This window comes from Lytechinus variegatus, chromosome 17, assembly GCF_018143015.1.
Source record: "Lytechinus variegatus isolate NC3 chromosome 17, Lvar_3.0, whole genome shotgun sequence".
Taxonomy (NCBI): domain Eukaryota; kingdom Metazoa; phylum Echinodermata; class Echinoidea; order Temnopleuroida; family Toxopneustidae; genus Lytechinus; species Lytechinus variegatus.
In genome coordinates, this window is record NC_054756.1 from 12003552 (window position 1) to 12025283 (window position 21732).

Below are 21732 nucleotides of genomic sequence, written 5' to 3' on the forward strand. Positions count from 1 at the left end.
CCAAACAAAAACACTCCCGACAAATTGGCTAAAATTGTAGTGGAGTGAAAAAAAAGATACAACCGAAATCATATTGAGGTAATTTGGATTAAATGAAGATATTGATATTACAAGCATCAACCAGAATGTCATTGAGAGTCTCTGATTGAAACATTTTTTTTTTTATCAACAAATATTTCTTCTTTTTATGTTATATCTGTTATAAATGCATTGATGTGAGTGATTGGCCTTTGGTTTATGTTACTGAACTGAATAGATTTTTTAATCAAGGGTTTACATAACTGAACAGAACATAGTCAATTAAATATAGCAAATGAACTAATCAGAATTTAATATGAAACTGCAATGAATGAGTTTATGAATAAAGTAAACACAAAAGTGACATTCAGGGGTCGATACATGTACAGTCCGACCTCTCTTATCCGGCCTCCCCTTATCCGGATCTCTCTATTATCCGGACGCACACTTGCCGAGATTTTTTTTTTTTAATCTAGTACAGGTACGTGAGGAAATGAGATTTCAATCTAAACTCAATCCTATACATAAACCCACTCTGATTACATATATTTCCCAACATAGTCACCCAACACCAAACATATTTTTCATAAAAATATCTCACCCAAATCACCAAAAGAACTTTAGGAATGATGATTTCCAGTAAATCAGGGTGCAGCGTAAACATTGCATCACGTTTCTCTTTTTGCTTCCCGGGAAAAACAACACATGTCTTGCATGCTAGCTAACTTTAGGCCTCAATACGGACAGCGCCATCTATCATGTTTGAGCCTACAGTCAGTGGAACAATGGCTGACATTGCGAAGCTGCGATACCTGCCGCGATGATCTAATTTTAAAACTTGGTTTCATCGAGTCATTCACTTTCTTTCGAAGTATGCTCGATGTATACCTCAGTCATTTTAGCAGGTAAATTATCCAAGAGTTTTGGCCATCGATCGATTTCATTTCAATAAAAAACACTGCCTATAATTTGCACTGACTCTGCAGTGAATATTGTCTTTACCGTACGCCCACTACAATAGTGCAGTGTAGCTACCGCCGGTGGCCTGGGGAGGCAGCCGGCAGCGCAGCTGCGTGTATTTAATATTGGGTCTCCCAGATCCGGATAAATCCCTTATCCGGATTGGTGCTGGTCCCAACGTGTCCGGATAAGAGAGGTCGGACTGTACATGTATGTATATGAAATGACCCAGGGGTGGGGGTTGAATAATGCATCTGAAATGTGCAGGGCAGTATTTTTTAAAACTGTCCTTGAAGTAAAGGATGTTATAAAAGGCTCGTTAACATTTCTTGTTCAAGATCAGATTATTGAAAATATAAAATCCAATCTTTTCAGATTGAAATTCAATAAGGTAAAAAGAATTTGAATGAAAGTTTGCTATTTATCCAGATTTGATAATTATAAAAAAAAATCACCCTCATTTGGTTATGACAAGATTGGTATATCTCATTTGTGCAAGAAAGGACCACTAGTCATAAATGTATGTAATAGAACCAATTCAATGAAATGGCTTACACATTTTAATCACGGCAACATCTTTCTTTTGGGTTTAACTGTGGGCAAATTTATTTCTTATATCTTACTTTGTCAATTATATTTTGTCTAATTCCTTTAGGGGAGATTATCTGGACAAACTGTATTTTGGGGTTTTTATAATTTCCCTATTTCCTCTGTTTTTTTTAAATGTTAACTTATGGTATACATGTTTCTCGTGGAAGACTTTTGTAATACATGTACATGAATATGGTTTACATTTGCTCAGTTATGTATCTTTATGAAATTTTAGATTGTAATTTTTAATTGGAAATAAAGCAACTGAACTTAAATGAATAAATATATACTTCATTTTTTTTACATAATACTCACTTTCCTCTCAGCTACTGGTGTGAGTACATGGGTGTACATATCGGACTGTTCGATGACGACTCTTGTCCCTAACGAAACCCTCGCTGCGGATTGGCTGTTCTTGGGCGAGGACGTTTCCTCTACCTGTAAAATCAATCACATTTTACACAAAGGTTCTAATTGTGGCTCAGTGGTTTCTGACTCTCACCTTTCAATCCGAGGGTTCTTGGTTCAAATCCAAGCAACGGAATGTTTTATTTCCTTTATCAACAAATTCACTCGCAATGTGTCAAACTCATTCTAGGTGGACAAAGGGACATAATACCTTTAAAACCTTCAGCCCAAGAAGGCAACAACAAGTGGAATGCCTCTGGCCGTCTCACCTGCATCACGCAGTTCAATATAGCAGCAGTGCTGACTTTGAATACTACTCTAACTCGCACAAGATGTTTAGTGATACATGGTTACTCTTATGTCCACTTTTTATGAACGAGACCAATAAACTTACAGAGATATGATGGTTATTCAACAAAAAACCCAACATGGCCAAAGTTCATTGACCATACATGACCTTTGACCTTTGACCTGAAACTCGCACAGGATGTTCAGTGATACTTGATTACTCTTATGTACAAGTTTCATGAATAAAATCCATTAACTTTCATAGTTTTGATGGTAATTCAACAGATAAACCCAATTCGGCCAAAGTTCATTGACCTTTGACCTTGGTCATGTGACCTGAAACGCGCACAGGATGTTCAGTGATATTTGATTACTCATATGTCCAAGTTTAATGAACTAGACTAACAAACTTTCAAAGTTATGATGGTAATTCAACAGATACCCCCGATTCGGCCAAAGTTCATTGACCCTAAATGACCTTTGACCTTAATCATGAGACCTGAAACTTGCACAATATATTCAGTGATGCTTGATTACTATTATGTCCAAGTTTCATGAATCATATCCATGAACTTTCAAAGTTATGATGGGAATTCAACAGATATCCCCAATTTGGCCAAAGTTCATTGACCCTAAATGACCTTTGACCTTGGTCATGTGACGTGAAACTCATGCAGGATATTCAGTGATACTTGATTAACCTTATGTCCAAGTTTCATGAACTAGGTCCATATATTTTCCAAGTTATGATGACATTTCAAAAACTTAACCTCAGGTTAAGATTTCGATGTTGATTCCTCCAACATGGTCTAAGTTCATTGACCCTAAATGACCTTTGACCTTGGTCATGTGACATGAAACTTTGAAACTTTAATAGGATGTTCAGTAATACTTGATTAACCTTATGGCCAAGTTTCATGAACTAGGTCCATATACTTTCTAAGTTATGATGTCATTTCAAAAACTTAACCTCAGGTTAAGATTTGATGTTGACGCCGCCGCCGCCGCCGCCGCCGTCGCCGCCGCCGTCGGAAAAGCGGCGCCTATAGTCTCACTCTGCTTCGCAGGTGAGACAAAAATTGCAAGAAATCATCATCATTGTAACTAGGTTTTATTCAAAGGAAATATGTAAATATGCTCATCAATGAAAACAATAATCACCTTTATAAGTGTTTGAGATGTCAGATAATGAATATAATACAAAAGGGTAACTCAGAGTCCCATCTTAATACATTGTGAATTATATCAAATTCATCATATTACGAGTTTAAATCAAAGATATACATGTACATGTAGGCATTCCCAGAATCACAGTCCATATCAAAGGTGTAAAGTTATGAAAAATCTTATGAACATGTAGACAAATTGTTTGTCAAGAATATCAAATATTGTAAATCTATTTCTGCAAGCGAAGATAGATTTCAACTCTTTGCTTTGAAATTCTACTTTGACTTTCTGGGCTACTTTACAGAGAAGTGTCATATGTAAAACTTGATTTATTTCCTAATGATAGCTTTCAGACCAAATTGTTTCTACCATATGACACCTACATGTAGCGCATGACGTTCAGCCAAGTAGCTCCTGTACACTTCATTGAGTTTGTTGAAGATTTTTGCAATGGTGGCAAGATTACAGTGTTGACCAGGTACCAATGCTGCAGAGTGACAGAGAAACAGAAAGAGAGAGAGAGTGAAAAAATACCAAACTATTGATTGGTATTTTTCTTTCACCATCATAAAAAAATGGGCTTTTTACACGATGTTTCCTTAGCCGCTAATCCCATCCTATAAAAAACTCATACTATTTTTTTTTCTCTCTTTTTCACACAGGCCAAATTAACTCCCGCTATTAAGGAAATGCTTGCTTTACTCATACATAATTCTGTAATTCAGTAATGAACAAAAGAGACAACTAAAAGTGAGATAACTGACCTGGCCCCAAGGTTTTCTGAAGAATACTCGTTGCACAAATGGTACAAGACTCTGCTTCACCACGATAAACATGATACCTCTGCACATACTGTCCCCTATATTGATTTTTGTTCTCTCTTGTTGATGGTGTTAAAAACAGAAGGCAATTTGAACATTTATGATAGAGGCAATTAGGAATGATATTTTGCCAATGCTGCCCCTTCACCTTGGAATATCCCCCATATGTAGATCATATTTAGATCTGTACATGTACCTAAAACTTGATGGCCCAAATTCACAAAGGTGGTTTTAAAAACCATCCATTGAACCCATGGTTTATGCAGATTCCCTGTGTAAATTATGCCTATTTACCACATATATAAAAAAAAAATGTCCAATGCTGATGCATGCTTTGTCAGTGTGCCAAATTGACACCTGTTGTCATGATTGAATGACTTATTTTAATTTATGAGTCAACTGTTTGAAGAGTGGACTCATTAATTCAGAACAGTGGACTCATGAATAAATCAACATACTTAACCACAGCAATAGGCGTAAATTTGGCGCACTGTGACAAAAGCGCGCATCAACATTAGACATTTTTTTAAAGATGCTCAGTAATTTATACAGGAAATCTACATAAACCATGTGTTCAACGGATGGTTTCTAAAGCCACCTTTGTGAATTCGGGCCAATTAGTCTAGAAGAATGCAATCATTACCTGTTTGTAGGACATATAGAATAACTTTCTTGCTCTCCCTCCTCAGCAATAAGAAATCTATCAGTCGACACTGCAAACAAATATAAAAAATGGTACAGAATATACTAACATCACCAACACACAGTTCACAAACTGCCAATGTTTGTGTAAAATGCTTCATTTTGGTTGATAAGTTAATTAATCAAGTATTGTGTATGCTTTATAAAAATGTATATTTTTGTGGATGTTCTATGTAAATATGAAGTATGAAAATTGATAAAGAAATATGAAATTTAAAAAAAAACAGACACCAGTATACCAGAGTATGTCTGACAAATGTAGATTATTAATGCTTTCTGAAAGATATCTCATTGGTGAAGTCACCACTACAGTGAAGACAGAATTAAATTGGAATTCTAATTCTAAAGGCCTGGTCACACCGCCAGAGCGTTGTTGGAGCGGTCGTGGAGCGGTAGGGAGAGAGGGTCGAATTTCGCTCACAAAATTGGGTAAGATATCCAAAAAAAAAAAAAACAATCGAAATCGAAAATGGTGAATGGTAGCGAGTGGTTATGATTTTTTCTCTCCGCTCCACGACCGCTCCAACAACGCTCGGGCGGTGTGACCAGGCCTTTCAGTATCAAAATGGCATTTTTATACTGCCATTTTGTAAAAAAAAAAATATATTTATCTTAAAGTGGTCCATACAGGAAAGCAGAACTAGGGTAGCAGAACATAAACAGTCACAATACACTTTTCATCTTCAGTGTGATTGACTACCGGTATGCAAATAGTGAATTAGTCTAAAGACCAGACCTTACCTTATCAGGAATCATAGGAACCAGTGCATCTAACCTAAGACTTATATGCCAAAGACATCCAAGCTTAGCATCGATCACGATATTAGGCTGAAATACTACCCAATTAGGTGAATCTGATATTTGCTGGTGAAGGTTAATTACAGACATTTGAATATGTCATGGAAGTGACTCATGATTTAATATATACATGTACATGTAGCATACACATTCTGTATCTCAATTTGGAGAGATTTTTTTTTTTTTGAAAAAAAAAAAATTACAGTGCATGTCAGACCACAAATTGCTCAAAATCGTAATTTCATGTCCAAAGTCAATAGAAAATGTGTTTTCAGCTAAAATTCAGAAAGGAGTGATATTTTTCTTATTTTGTGACAACGTTCATTCAACTTGATGTTATTTATGACTGAAATGATGTCACCGATAACTTTTGTTTTAAAAAAGAATAAAAAGAACAAAGATATACATAAGAAATTACAAAATACAACAAAGTACTTTTTATTTACAATTATTAGGAATGTTATAAAGAATATTGTTACTAAAATGAACTTTCTAGGAGCTTTATTTAGTGAATTAGAGCAAAAAGGACCATTTCATGTACAAATTCGCATAATTAATTCAAGTAAAAAAAAATAAAGGAATATAATACAATCTATCTCTGCAAACGAGTAATGTCATTCTCTTCTAGCATGCACATTTTTGTCACGATAACATTATAAAAATGGTGACACAACTCTTCTCCTGCGACAATTACTCCAGGCTAAAGTTTGTCTAAGAAGTACATGTAGGGTTAGGGGGCAGGTTGCAATAGGGTTTGATGTTATGTTTAGGGTAGGGTATAGTGTTAAACCAAGGGTTGAAGTTGGTCATCCCATTATTGTGTGGAATTGAAAAGAGTGGAACAATTGTTGCCGGAGCAAATGTTCAAATTCAAATTCATTTGTTTCACATCTCTAAAAACATACAAGATACAATACATCGAGATCAAATCAAATTAATCAAAATGAGTCAATAGTACTGGAGTAAATAATAAATATTATACAATTATGACAAAATAACAAAACTAACAAAATACATAAGGTAATGAATTGGATGTGAGGGAGTAGCAAAAAGCTAAAAAGGCCTACCTAGGCTACTCCTTCATTGACATTTATTACTAAAACGTCTTGCAATCAATTTACATGTAATAGATTGCAAGAAACACAGATTTCAAAATCAACCAAATCAACAACTAGTCAAGAATTTGAATATCATATGGAACCAATATTAGGGTTAAAAGGATACACAGTTCCACACCAACTTCTCTCATCTCCAGTCCGGTTTGCGTGGGTATCCCAGCTACCTTGAGTTTGACTGGTTTGATTGGCAGAGGGGCCAGGACTGGGTGGTGGTAGTTACAGTAGTTATCAGTCTCATTCGGGGTCAGACCAATGTCAAACACCATGGACGTCTGCAAAACAAATAATAAATAAATAAAATGATAAATAAAAATAAAGGTAATAATTCAGATAAACTAAGGAAAAATATTTACCATAATGATGGATTTTAAGATATATTTAATTCACTGAATAAAGGAATACATAACTTTAAAAAGAGTTATCTGTAGTACATCATTTTATGAGATGAAAAGGCATGTGGTTTGATTTTACTTCGTGTCAGAATGCCATGTTTCCAAAAATAAATTATGATGGCAACACAAAAAATTTGAAATTAATCATTCAAATTACAAATCAATTTATGAAACAAAACAAGTGGAACGCCTCAGGCAGTCTCCTCTGTATTAATCATTTCCATATACATGTAGCAGCAATGCTGACTCTGAAAACAATATCATGTAAGATCAATATATTTTTTTCCAAAAAGAGAAAAAAAATATCGAGACAACATTATCCATATACCTTTGATGCCTGGTGGTGTACAACGACTAGATTGTCCTGTTCATAAAACAAGAATATAAAATAAAAACATATTAAAGTCGAAACAGAATAGATTTAAAATACCTTATTACTGAAAGATTTTACATGTATGTTTACTGTAATGACATATCAACATGATAATTAACAATTCAATATTTTATAACCAACTTTTTTTCATCGTGATATACTTTCAGTTCATGAATAGTCTTTCATCATGGTGACTCTCTTTGGTATTTTAAGAATCTGTTTTTTCATGTTCATCTGCCCTGTTTTGAGCCAGTAATGTGGCAAGGTCCTAGGCTCTCTATTACTCTACCATTATCCAAGTATACAACACATATACATATTGTTTCTTTTACACTGTTCCTTTCTTGTTCTTGATTCAGTAAAGCGAAGCAATGCAATACACACACTTCAAATCTTTCTAGGTTAGAGACTTATCAGAAAATCATTAAGCAGTGTTAAAAAACCTTGAATTCAATTATTTGTTTTTATCTCATTGAAAGTCCCCCCCCCACATTTTTTTTCTGGCTGTTGCATCGGTGTACTTAGTGTAATCATTATTTATTGTATATTTTCAGTGTACATTTTAACTTGGTGGCCCCTTTTTATAAGCTCTGCTTTTTCCGGGGTCACCAAACCATCATTCTATTGTTATATTTAGTATTTGCATAATTATCTATATTGTTATGTATTTATGTAATTGTTTGTAACTGATGATGGTTGAATAAATAAATTGATTGAATTAATTGATATGCGCAGTAGGCAACTTGTACACTCTGCTTCCCATCACATTCTTTCAGGGACCATCTATTCATGATATTCTTCCTAAATTTCAAGAAAATAATTTGATAGATCACATTCATCTTTGCCACAATAATATTTATCTTTGAATATACTTACGACAACATTGACTGCAAACCGCCCACTCATATTGAGCCGGAGGACATCGGTTTTCTTGGCTGGTGATTCCCTACAAGAAGAATCAAAGTCAACGACATCTCAAGGGTTGACTAACTCCCGATATACATTGGGCAAAAGAAGCCACACCCAAAATCAACTCGGGAGAGCTTGCATGAAGCAATTCCTTACACTTTAAGCATGCATTGATGAAGTCTGAGGTTGAAGCTTGAGATCAGTCAACCAGCTTCTTCTTAAAACCCCCCAAATATGAGTAGCTTATGGTGAAGTCATTTTTTCTGCCACTGCAACTATTTCTCTTTAGAATAATTTGCTTTTAAGTTCAAGAAAGGCTGATCACTAGAGACATACAAATCTAAAATCTTATCTGTTCAAACGTTATCAGTTCTTGGCACTATAATATTCATCTGAAATTCTTGTTTTCTTTCTGTATTTCTTTCTATGCCTCAGAGCAGAAAAATATTCTAGATCGTAGGCGCTATAAATACCCATATCCTGATCGGTTGTTGTCTGGGTTCCACAATTTTCAAATCCTTACCTTTGTAGCTGATAGAGAACTATCTCAGCTCCTTGATTTGATGGTCCCCTAGGCTGATGTCGAAGCACTACAACATATATCACGCTGTACCTGGATACCAAACAACAACACAATAATACTTCAACCAATAATTAAATCATATCACACGTGAGGTAAACACGTATTGTGAAGTTCGGTTGAACTTTTGGCCATGGTCTATAACCTCTGTGCTAGAATTATGGGAAGCCAAAAACTTCAAAATTGAATTCACATTATGTTCCTATCTTTACTGCAATCCTTTCCAATTCTTTAATGGTGTAGACAACTATCCCATGTATCCCTCGCAGATGAATTGAGAGTCAAATGATCCGACTTCTACTGTTAGAGATTTATGTCGCAATTGGCTGTTCATAGTTAAACCACAACTTTAGACCAGAGTTTATGAAATTACACCCGACTTCAGAATATTGGACCTAGAGTCTATAATTCATCAAATATCAGTAAAATAAGGCATTCTAAATATTTGTTTGCAAGCAACCCAACTCGTCCTTGTAAATCCTGTGGACAGTAAAGATTTTTCAATGGATTGGCAACTGGTCCTGAAACAGAAAAATAAGCAAGTAGAGACTGTACAAATCAACTGGTTATTATAAAGCAAACAGGTTAACACTTAAACCCAGCCCTCGCCATTTTGGCGATCGCGCCGAAATTCGGGGCCCTCATTCTTTACCACATAAACTACAAGCTACAAAGAAAAATTTCCTATTTCTTTGTTTTTTAGAATTTCTTAGGCATTTCTTTGTTTTTACATTGTTTTTTTAATGGAAATTATTACAGACCATTTAACAAATAAATTAATGAAGCAGACCAAAAGAACACAAAATAGTCACTCACATAGACTTTGTACACAAATTATAAAATGCCATTTTCCACATGACATTGTCATGTTAAAAGTTAGGTAACATCGCGATGCTTTGTCCATATCGTAAATTTGGTCTCAAAAGTTGCGCAAGACTTCAAAGGAAATAGTCATAAGTTTTTGCGTTTCAGAAATATTGCCCCCCAGTCCTAATAGGATTAATGAAAAAAAAAGGAATTAGACAGACGGAACTCAATTGAGTAGGACTACACCAAACTAATCTATAAACTATACGTGTACATGTAAGAATATTGGAATCTCAAGTAATTGTATTGAGCTCTACCAGGTGAATTATTTATTTTTTTAATACCATACTTACAAGATTGCTATGGTTACATCTCTCTCAAGAAGACAGAGTTTCGGAGGCTTGGGAACGACTGGAAGATCGACTTCAAACTTGGGAAGCTTGGATATGTTACCTGTCTGAAATTATACAACACGATACCTGAAACTTAATTTCCGGACATGGGACAGTGTGATGTTTTTGCTTGGAAAAAGACATTTTACATGGGAGGAATGCCAGTAAATTGCCAATTTGTCTATTGCCTACTCATCCACTCACCACATGGTCTACTATACAGATATTGACTAATGGGGTGTGTAATATAAACATTCTTTGGACCGCTGGATTTATATTTTCCCGAGGGGTTATATTTTCCCGAAGCGCGCAGCGCTAAGGGAAAATATGATCACGAGGGAAAATATTAATCCTTTAGGCGGTCCAAGAATGTTTTTTTACACATCCCATCAGTCCATATCTGTTATATTAGATAGCCTTTAATGATGAAGATAAAAATGGCCTAACGATGCGTACAGCCTGTTGTTTACGATAGTCACAGTGATTGATGGAACTGGTATGGATCTAGATGTAACTTTAGTCTACTACTACTCTAATGCAGTGAATGGCCCTTTTCTAATCAAATCAAGTTTGTTTTAGGCCTAACCCTAGATCTAAGTTAGAGTCCAGTCAAGATACTTTAGTCCCACATATTTTATTTCCGTGTAGTTGGTAACATCTAATCCACAAGAGGGTGCCATACACGTAGAAAAATATATTCACGGACCGGTTGGTCAATATATTCATCGAAGGTGGACCGGCTGGGAAAATACACGGATTTCGATCATATCACGTGACGCAATTGACCAATCGCGCTTGGCTATCTGTCTTGGCTATCTAATATCATCATTTAGTCTATGCCATACCTCCAACAACATTTCGTCTAAAAACCATTTGGCCCAATCATCACTTCGTCTAATCACCAATTGGTCTAATACCCCTTTTCTTTTCATTCATCATGCACAATTAACACTTTAGTTTAATGAATGAGAGCAAATGGTATATGGAAAAAATGGCTATTGGACCAACTGATTATTAGACGGAATGGCACTAGACTAAATGAAAGTAGACCATGTGGTGAGTGGATGAACGGATGGTAGACCAAATGATAGTAGACGAGTTGGCATTCGGGCGAATTGGCATTAGACAAATTGGAAATAAACCGGAATGCCATGTTTATTCAAGTTATTTTTCAAAAATATAATGTGCCAGAACACCTGTTATAGTAATACTAATCCATTTTAAAGGAGAATGAAACCATTGGAACAAGATAGCTTGTGTGAAAACAGAAAAAGCAAAGAAACAGATCAACAAAAGTTTGAGAAAAATCGGAAAAATAATGAGAAAGTTATGAGCATTTGAATATTGCGATCACTAATGCTATGGAGATAGCAAATTGGCAATGCGACAAAGATGTGTGATGTCACTCGTGAACAACTCTCCCCATTACTTTAGTATATATTTCACTTGAATTGCCTCTTTTATCACATCTATCCATAGATCATGCGTTCTTTCTACATGAGGGCATGTAATACATATTTTTTAGGAATACATCATGGATAAAGAGTTTGTATCATCATGAGAAAAAGCAAAAAGAGACATTTTGAGGGTATTTTATAGTCCACCAAAGGGAAAGTTGTTCATCAGTGACATCACACATCCTTGTCGCATTGCCAATGGGAGGATCTCCATAGCATTAGTGATTGCAATATTCAAATGCTCATAACTTTCTCATTATTTGTCTGATTTTTCTCAAACTTTCTTTATTCTTATTCTTTGATTTTTCTGTTTCTACACAAGCCTATTTGTTCCAAAGGTTTCATTCCCCTTTAAGGTTTAACACGTCAGATATATGGTTTTGATATATTCACTTTACCCCCTCCCCCATCGCTATCCCGGTCATGGGACCTTGGCTTGCTCACACACATTGTATGCACTTTGCATAAGAGTTACCCAATTCATCTTGGCATCTGATTGTACCTACCTTACAATGTATAGGTGTTAGCACATTACCAAGGGTTGACGATGAAACCAGAAGCAATGCACTCTCATTCTGAAAATAAATAAGAAATAATCATTATCTGGAAGATTCAGAAGGTAGCAATATTTTTTGTTTCTGTACCACCCAGAACCCTGAAGTACCATGTTGCAAAGCATCACCCACTATTCACCTGAAGTGCAATCGTGTTTATGCTGGACAATCATGGACACCGCTAGTCAGGCAAAAAATTATTTTTTTTTAATTATCCGATCAATTGCAACTCTATGGAAATCCATCAATGTCATCATTTTTTTTAAGAAAAAATTTGCACAAAGTCGTTTGTATGCAGAGAGAAGCACACTGAATTTTTTAGACAACAATGAATGCATGAATATACATCATAGCTAGAAAATACTTTGAACAATCATGGATTATACATGTAGACGATGTTGCTGGTCGTCCATAGTTGCGATTGATCAGATCAATCGTAACTCTTTGTAAGACAGGGACCAGGGGGCCGTTTCATAATGTTGTTCGTAAGTTAAGAGCAACTTTAAGAACGACTGGTGAATCTTTCTTACGCGCTTATCCATCGTCAATGAATAAACCATTTCCCCCGCATTTTCTACAAGAAAGGATCATTGGGTCGTTCTTAAAGTCGCTCTTACAAACAGCTTTATGAAACACCCACCAGGTCTAAAAGCATTTAGTCTTTGTCACAGATAATCAAATATACCACATAGGCTATACCAATTTGGTCCAACATCGATTTGGTATAATTGTTGTTCGGTCTGAAATGCACTTGGTCTAATAACCACATAGTCAATTTTCATTTTTAGGACTACCGGTAATGCCAAGTAAGTCTAATTTCCACTCTGACTCCTAGGGCCTGTTGCATAAAACTTTTGTCATAAAACAAACTCTGGCAAAGGAACAAAAACTCTGGCAAATGAACAAAAACTCTGGCAAACTAAATGATGCCATTGAAAATTACACATAAAAAAATCTGGCCAAAAATATGCCAGAGTTTTGTATGGCAAAAAGTTTTATGCCACAGGCCCCTTCATGTCATTCATTTTGTGAAATGAAAATGTGATTCATGAACAGTTCACCTATCAACCATATACACACACACACAAATGTTAGACCAAGGGGATATTACACAGGCATAACCTATATCTGGAAATTAGACAAAATGGCGAGTGAGCTAAAAATGGAAAATAGACAAAGATGGTTAGTAGGAAACTATATTATGTACTTACCATGAATGTAAACCAGTTGATGCTGATACTGACATTCTTCATTGACCTCAGCGTCTTTTTCTCAGCAGTCACCTGATACAGCTCTAGTCCATGATCGGTGATGAAGACGATCTCATTCCCGCTGACCCAATTGAAGCCTATGATCTTTGTATTTTTGCCCTATCGGTTTAATATAAAGAACATAGTAAACCAGTGTTTATGTAGAACAGAAAATAAATACATGTGCATATACAGAGCATGAACTCTCAGATAACTACACCAATTTTACTGTCACCAAAGGCCATAGATTTTGATATTTTTTACAAACAGGACAAATAAAAACAGGCAATTTTTTTTCTTGGGGTGGGGGCCCAGACTCGACAAAGTGGGAAAAAAATACATCTAAATAGTTGAGAACTAGCAAACTTTTCAAACTTTTCTTACATTTTTAGTACAAAAATATGATTTTTATGATACTAAACTATCTAGAAAATAAATATTGCATCAATTCCACTTCTTTCTTGTGCTCCCATTTTTTTTCTGGGGGGGGGGAAGGTGGTCCCCTATTTGTATGCCATTGTGTATGTATCTGATAGAACAACAAGTGGAATGCCTCTGGCCGTCTCACCTGCATCACGCGGTTCAATATAGCAGCAGTGCTCACTTTGAATACTACTCTAACTCGCACAAGATGTTCAGTGATATATGGTTACTCTTATTTCCCTTTTTTATGAACTAGACCAGTAAACTTACAGAGATATGATGGTTATTCAACAAAAAACCCCAACATGGCCAAAGTTCATTGACCTTACATGACCTTTGACCTTGATCATGTGACCTGAAACTCGAACAGGATGTTCAGTGATACTTGATTACTCTTATGTACAAGTTTCATGAATCAGATCCATAAACTTTCAAAGTTATGATGGTAATTCAACAGATACACCCAATTCGGCCAAAGTTCATTGACCTTTGACCTTGGTCTTGATAAATTGTAATGTTTTCTATTGTTTTAGGGCCACCAAAAATATGAAATTGATGATTTTGGTAAATTGTTTGGGCCACCACGAAAAAAAGTTAGTGTGGAGCATTGGTTATGATGACATTTCAAAAACTTAACCTCAGGTTAAGATTTCGATGTTGATTCCTCCAACATGGTCTAAGTTCATTGACCCTAAATGACCTTTGACCTTGGTCATGTGACATGAAACTCTAATAGGATGTTTAGTAATACTTGATTGACCTTATGGCCAAGTTTTATTAACTAGGTCCATATACTTTCTAAGTTATGACATCATTTCAAAAACTTAACCTCAGGTTAAGATTTGATGTTGACGCCGCCGCCGCCGCCGCCGGAAAAGCGGCGCCTATAGTCTCACTTTGCTTCGCAGGTGAGACAAAAATGGACTAAATGGACAAACTGCTAATAGAACGGAAACTCAAAGCTATGCATGGCTATACAAAAGAATTGAACATGTTCTTATGTCCCAAGTCAGTTACATAGGAATTTATCATTTAGTGCAAAAAGGGTCCCCCAATCGTGAGTATCAATCTCATCTGTAACTTATCTATGGGGAGCTTTATGAAACACAAACCAAGTTATATAAAATAATAATAATGGTATATACCCAGGGTAGATACTTCAGTTCCAAAACTGTTCTCCCAGCGGACCCAGTTATTATTACCTCGGCTTTAGCTCGGCTACCTATAGGCGCTCAAGCGTTCGAGGAATTTCTTCCTACCGGGTACCCATTCACCTCTCCTAGGTTGAGTGCAGCACAATGTGGGTAAATTTCTTGCTGAAGGAAAACAGCCCATGGGTGGGAATCGACCCCTCGTCCCTCAGACTGGAAGACGGGAGTCATAGCCACTAGACCACAGCGCCCCCAAAATGGCGATCATAGATAGACAAATAGATTAAGCAATTGTGGTGTTCATAGTTACACTTAGAATTCCCTATGTTGTACATACCTTGCACATCTGGGAATACTCGGAGGTGTCAGCACTGCCAGTATGAAAATTAATGAATTCCTGTATAAAGGCAAAGATAATACAGAATAAATAATAATCAGAGTAAGAGGCATAATTACAGTTATTTAAAGTTTGTTTAGGAACAGATGAATGTGTACAAAAGAGGTGATATTTGACCTTGACTTTTAAACAGGTGGAATTTTGCCAAATGACCACAAAAATCATGCATACTACATGTAGGATATTGTTAATACAGAGGTTGGGAAAGAAGTAGGCTTTATACCATTTACAGTTTTGTCAATAATGTACCTAAAAAAACAGTAAAAAGTCAGAACTCAAATTAACTAAACTTCAAGGAAAAGGGGCAGGGGGGCTGAAAGAACCTATTGCACAGGTTGGTTAAACTTTTATCCTTACCACTGTCCTCTGTGATCTCTGCACGGCTAAGATTCGAAGATCAGATGAGAATTTGATGGATATAACTGGTCCTTTGTCTTCCATTCTGTGAAAGTAAACACAATCAAAATTGCAATTAATTACATGGCATATGCTTGATTTTGGGAACGAAAATAGACTTGCAAATGATCGCAAGTTTCTTGCAACACCCCATTAGTCTTCTCTCTTGACTATACAGAAATACATTTGCCTTTGAACTGATTTGATATAAAATGTTTCTCAGTATACTCCGTCAAAGTGAAAGTGAAGGGAAGTCTTTGGCAAATGATGTACACTGTACCAAAAGGTGAAACTTATAAATACATCTCATTTTTAACACTCACTATATTGCCTTGGTGTTTAACTTTTAAGTTCATCACTGAAACTGTATTTCTGAAGAAAAATAACAGTTACCTAAATGTTGTGCTTGTCTTTTCATCAGGTCCCTTAACAACTACTCCAAAGGCTCCTCCTGATCTCACAGCAAACACCTAATAAACAAAATAAAAAAGCATTATTTAGAATGACAAACTGTATACAAATAATGCATGCACAGGAGTTAATTAGGCGATCTATCCACACGCTAGTTGAGGCTCTTTTCAATCTATTGCAGGAAGCCGAGTTAGGCCGAGTGCAATGGGGTGAACACATATAATTGATCTGATTTGACATAAATTTCACTTGCGGAATTCCTATAGAGGTTCTACGAGGTATCAGATAGAGCGCCCCCTGCTAACGTTTGAGAGACATACATGTAGGGAATACAATGTTTTGTATTCCCGAGACGCCCTCGAAATGCATCTCGAGCGCGCTTGTCATGATAACCAGTACCCATCTACAGGCAGGGTTGGCATATTTCCCGCTTCGGAGGCTTATTTCCCGGACGCCGGGAAATAAGCGGTATTTACCGGTATTTACCGCTTTTTTCCGGTATTTACCACTTTTCACCGGGAAATACCGGGAAATATAATTTTCCACTCACTTTTCTATAGGGATTGTCAAATTTTGAACATAAAAACAAAGGTGGTGAATATGGTTACTCTGGTGTGTACCATTTGTTTGAGTGTGTGTTTGTTTTTGTGTGTGTGTTTATGTTTGTGTTTGGGTGTTATCTATGTCTGTTATCATGAAATAATAATAATCAACATTTATAAAGCGCTTAATACGCATTGTTTCTAAGTGCTGGATACATAGACAAAAAATTACAAGTAACAAAATACAGAAATTACAAGTAACAAAATACAGAAATGCTGGAAAAAATACAATAAAATACTAAAAAGATCCCTAATATACATCTAATTTAGATATGATGTTCTTCATTAAGTCAGTCAATCCATATTCATGAATACCTACATGTACATGCATTAATGAGCATACACTTGTATTAGCTGTGAACAAAATGCCATGAAACATTCCGCATACATTCGTAATTCTGAAGCATCGTTATTCCGAAGGTTCGTATTTCCGTAGGTTCGTAAATTTTCCGAAGGTTCCTAAGTCCGAAAACAAAATGAGGTTCGCAATTCCGAAGGTTCGTTAGTCCGAAAACAAAGTGAGGTTCGTAATTCCGAAGGTTCATTAATCCGAAAACGAAATGAGGTTCGGAATTCCGAAGGTTCGTTAGTCCGAAAACGTAATAATTAACGAACCTTATTTCATTTTCTGACTAACGAACCTTCGGAACAGCGAACCTTATTTCGTTTTTCGGATTAACGAACCTTCGGAACAACGAACCTTATTTCGTTTTCGGACTAACGAACCTTTGAAACAATGAACCTTATTTTGTTTTCGCATTATCGACCCTTCGGAATAACGAACCTTCAGAATAACGCCACAAATGTTCGGATTAATGAACCCTTTTACGTTTTTGGATTAACAAACATCAAGGCATAGGCAATTTACGTGTTTCGGAATTAAAAACCTTTGGAATAAAGAACCTTTGGAATTACGAAGTGTAACCAAACATTCAGTAGCTTAAGTATGTCAATTATGTTATATTCATTTTATATTTCTTAAAGGAAACAACTTTTGACACCTCTTTCCACTTTTGTGTACAGTTGTATAAGTTATGCTTTTCAATTTTTGTGTTTACTATCTTTGTTAAACTTCTTTTAAATGTTATATTAAAAGAATTGCAACATTAAAAATGGCATAATCCGAGTTGTGTAACTTTTTAGGCTACAAAAAGATCTTTTTCTGTATAGCAATATTAAAATTCAAAACCAACAACCATTAGTACACAATGAAACATGTACACACTAAAACTCCTTACATACAGTAGAAAACTGAGCTTTATTCACACTTAAAAACAAAAATCATATTGTAATGAGGTACAATGGCATGTAACAAGTTAAACCCAGGGAGAAATATTTGTTTATGTTTTAATATGATTATTCAATTTCCAGGAACATAATTTGAGTTTGTGTACATATGTGTGGACTTAGATCCTATGTGTGTTTGGATGTACATGTATGCAGTATGGATTTTATCTGTAAAAAAGTGTGTTTCTACTATGAGTTTTGTGATTCTAATTATTTCAGAACACTATTTCCATTTGTTCAGCATTTGTTCAGGTTCAAAACAACTAAAATTATTGAAAAAAAAGAATTAGAAATCATATTTCCCGTTTTTTACATATTTACCGGACGCCCATCTTATTTACCGGACGGTACTGGTAATTACCGCTACTGGTATTTACCGCCCAACCCTGTATACAGGGCAGGAAAGGTGGTCTTGCACGATTTCCTAAGAACTTTTCTTTTCTCTCTTTCCTTTACTTTTCAGAACTGATATAGATTTAACAAGAAATTATTCTGTTTTGGAAAAAAAAGGAAAGCAAATTAACAAGGCAACAATAGTAAAACTGACTAGTTTGCCTATTCAAAATAACAACAAGCAGGCCAAGCAAGTCAAGAGATGTCTGAATGAGAATGGGTTACGTTTTTTAACCACATCTTTTCATATATAAAAATTTTTACAAGTAATTTTGATGGGACGAAAATTCTGTTAAAATCATTTTAAGAATAGTAGTCAAGGGTTCATGTTTAAACAGTATGAAATTATATCACAAAGACAGTAACTGAATTGCAAGCTGGCAATATGATTTCAGAACAAAAAAAATTGCGTATGTACACTTAGATACATGTAGCTGCTTGGTACGGGATGAATTTGTGCACAAGTTTTGAGTTCGAAAAAGAATCACAGTAGGTATAAATCGTGCACAACTTTGAAATCAGAGTGAATTTCTGCATTATTTGTGCTCTGGAAATCAACTATAAATTCCAATTCTGCACAAATTTTGAGCTGGAAATAAATTCAAAATTTATGCAATACCATGAATACTTTGTGCTATATATCCAAACAATTCTTGCAATAGTCTTGCGTTTGAAAGCAAGAGATTTCAAGAATTCATTTCATCATGTTCATGATATCAAGAATTCTATTTTTGTTATATCAAGAAATGAACTCTTGATATATCAAGAATTAATTTCTTGATTATCAAGAAATAAAATCATGAAAATAGTTTACTTTAAGCAAGGTAATTATTGATATCAAGAAATCGAATTCTTGATAGCAAGAAATTAATTCTTGAACTTACAATCTTGATATCAAGAAATACGCTTAACATGCTATTGTGTAAAACGGCTTGCCATACGTCCGACCAGACTCAGGGGCCGATTGCACGAAAGGGTCTTTGCAAGGACCGTCTTTCGTGTCGCCCATCTTTTTATGATGCGCCATGTGAAACGCATTTCAAATAAATCATCTGCAAACATATTTCATTCGTCCGTTAAAATAAACAAAATATTTGTTTGCAAAATGATGTGAATTGTGATAACTGATATATCATGAAATTGTATAAAATTTTATTTAAAAGCAAGCTAAAGAATCTTATTCTTTATCATAAATTTCAGAAACACTCCGCTTTAGTTATAGCGTATCATAAAAGATGGGCGACACGAAAGACGGTCCTTGGAAAGACCCTTTCGTGCAATCGGCCCCAATGCAGTTCAGCTTCACGCCCACATTAACATCCGAGCCAGCGACTAATGAAAGTGTAGATACCCGGAAGCTCTGGCGACACTCAGAGACAGTGTTCCGCTGGGATAGTGTTTTCGCAGCTCACTTACCTGTCGTTTTACCTCATCGTAAAATACGTTGGTCTGACGGCTGATAGGTTCAAATCTTATTGGGTTTCCCGACAGTTCTACATAGTGTGATTGGTCCTCAGCCATATTTGTAGATATTCTTCAACAATTTTCGTTAGAAGAACAATTTTCAATATAATTTTCCCAGGACTTAGTCTATTTAGTCCACTCCACTTTGGCGATCTCGTGACATTCGTCGGCCCCGGGCCCGGCGTCGGCCTCGGCCCAGGACCTGTTTTCACAGAGATCAGTGGTTTTCACCCACAATAAGTGAGCTGCTGCTATGCTGCGTTGCTCGACCGTCGACGCCGCGTCCACCGTGATAGTCAGGCAGCATATGTAATTTACTTCGACAAATTGGCTAAGTCTGATTTTTCACTTTTATGTGATTGGTGGCATCACAAGGAACAACTTTCAACTTGGTGACAAATTTCTAAAGGTCATCTTGACCATGTAAGTGGTCAAAATGGGGGTCAATAGGGGTCAGTTTTTTGAATTGCTCCAATTCTGTCAAATGACACATCAAATTGTTTGTCTTGTTATACTGAACAAAAAACTGTACACAATCATTTACTCTTGACCTCCCGTTAAAAAGTTATGACCGGAAATGTCAAAGGTCAACGAACTTTCGTTAAATAGCTTCTTCTTCTTCTTAGATTGGTTTGAGTGGCAATTAGTCATATTTGACTATTGTCGCCATTTACTCTATTAATAAAAAATCTCACTTCTCACATAATAAAATTATTACCAATACATATGTGAAATATTTTTCATGTGCATCCTTCTAATATGAAAAAGGGATAATTATGATATAGTTTGCCTTAACTGGCGTAACTCTAATCAAAATGGCATATAAACAAATCTTCACCAAAAACAAACCGCTAGCTTCAGCTCAGTTCCAACTAGTTGCGCTTGCCCTGTCCTTTCAAGATGCAATCATACCGGTCAGCACGGTACATTGTGCAATGGAGTCCAACTTATCATTTAAGCGCCTATTAATATGGCGGCTCAGCTACAGCCGGGGTAATAATATGATACCAAGTATCAAAGCGCAGTTGAGTATATGCACATAGTAACTGCGCTATATAAATGGACATATTATTATTATTATTATTATCATATTATTAGCAAATTACACTGAAGGTGTTAAGAAAGCTAATTTTTCCGTATTTTTATGCATGTGTATACTTTTTTATTTTCGATTTTGATAAGTCCATCGTCAGAAGTCCTTATCCAGAAGATATAAAGGGTCAAGACAAGGTCAGTGAAAGGTCAGAAGGTCAACAAACTTTAATTGGAAGCCAAAATACATGTCTAAATGCACTTAAATGTTTAGAAGTCTTATTTTTTGTGGATTCTTTATTGTGAAAAGTCTATATCTAAGAAGACATTTTATATGAAGGGGTCAAATGTGCTTATTTAGGAACAAAATAGATAAACAGATAGACGTACGTCGAATACATTCAGTGTGGTATCATGGTATTGCAGGAATACTTTGAAACGACTTGACAAACCCTAATGCCCTTTAAAGTCGTATCATCTTAATGATGTTGAATGGAACAAGCTCTTTTCGAGTTTCTTGATTTAGGAATTCAATTCAAGTTCAAATTATTTTCAATTAACTAGTCTTTGCTTTGTAAAGATATATTTCAT

The 21732-nt window shown here is 35.7% G+C and overlaps 1 protein-coding gene across 2 annotated transcripts in view; it reads right to left on the reverse strand.

Annotated features, from left to right (window-relative positions):
- LOC121431110 (regulator of MON1-CCZ1 complex-like) overlaps positions 1-20276 on the reverse strand; it is a 29142-nt gene extending 8866 nt beyond the window's left edge. For both annotated transcript variants that reach the window (XM_041628608.1, XM_041628607.1), the window contains exons 1-15: positions 20062-20276; positions 16346-16422; positions 15914-15998; positions 15497-15556; positions 13547-13705; positions 12288-12356; positions 10286-10389; positions 9069-9158; positions 8513-8582; positions 7592-7627; positions 6978-7143; positions 5697-5809; positions 4897-4966; positions 3816-3919; positions 1885-2007 (exon numbers count right to left, since the gene is read on the reverse strand). In XM_041628608.1, the coding sequence (XP_041484542.1) occupies positions 1885-2007; positions 3816-3919; positions 4897-4966; positions 5697-5809; positions 6978-7143; positions 7592-7627; positions 8513-8582; positions 9069-9158; positions 10286-10389; positions 12288-12356; positions 13547-13705; positions 15497-15556; positions 15914-15998; positions 16346-16422; positions 20062-20166 (1431 nt within the window). In that variant the 5' untranslated portion in view covers positions 20167-20276. The remainder of the gene's footprint in view (positions 1-1884; positions 2008-3815; positions 3920-4896; positions 4967-5696; positions 5810-6977; positions 7144-7591; positions 7628-8512; positions 8583-9068; positions 9159-10285; positions 10390-12287; positions 12357-13546; positions 13706-15496; positions 15557-15913; positions 15999-16345; positions 16423-20061) is intronic.
- Positions 20277-21732: the final 1456 nt, after the last annotated feature.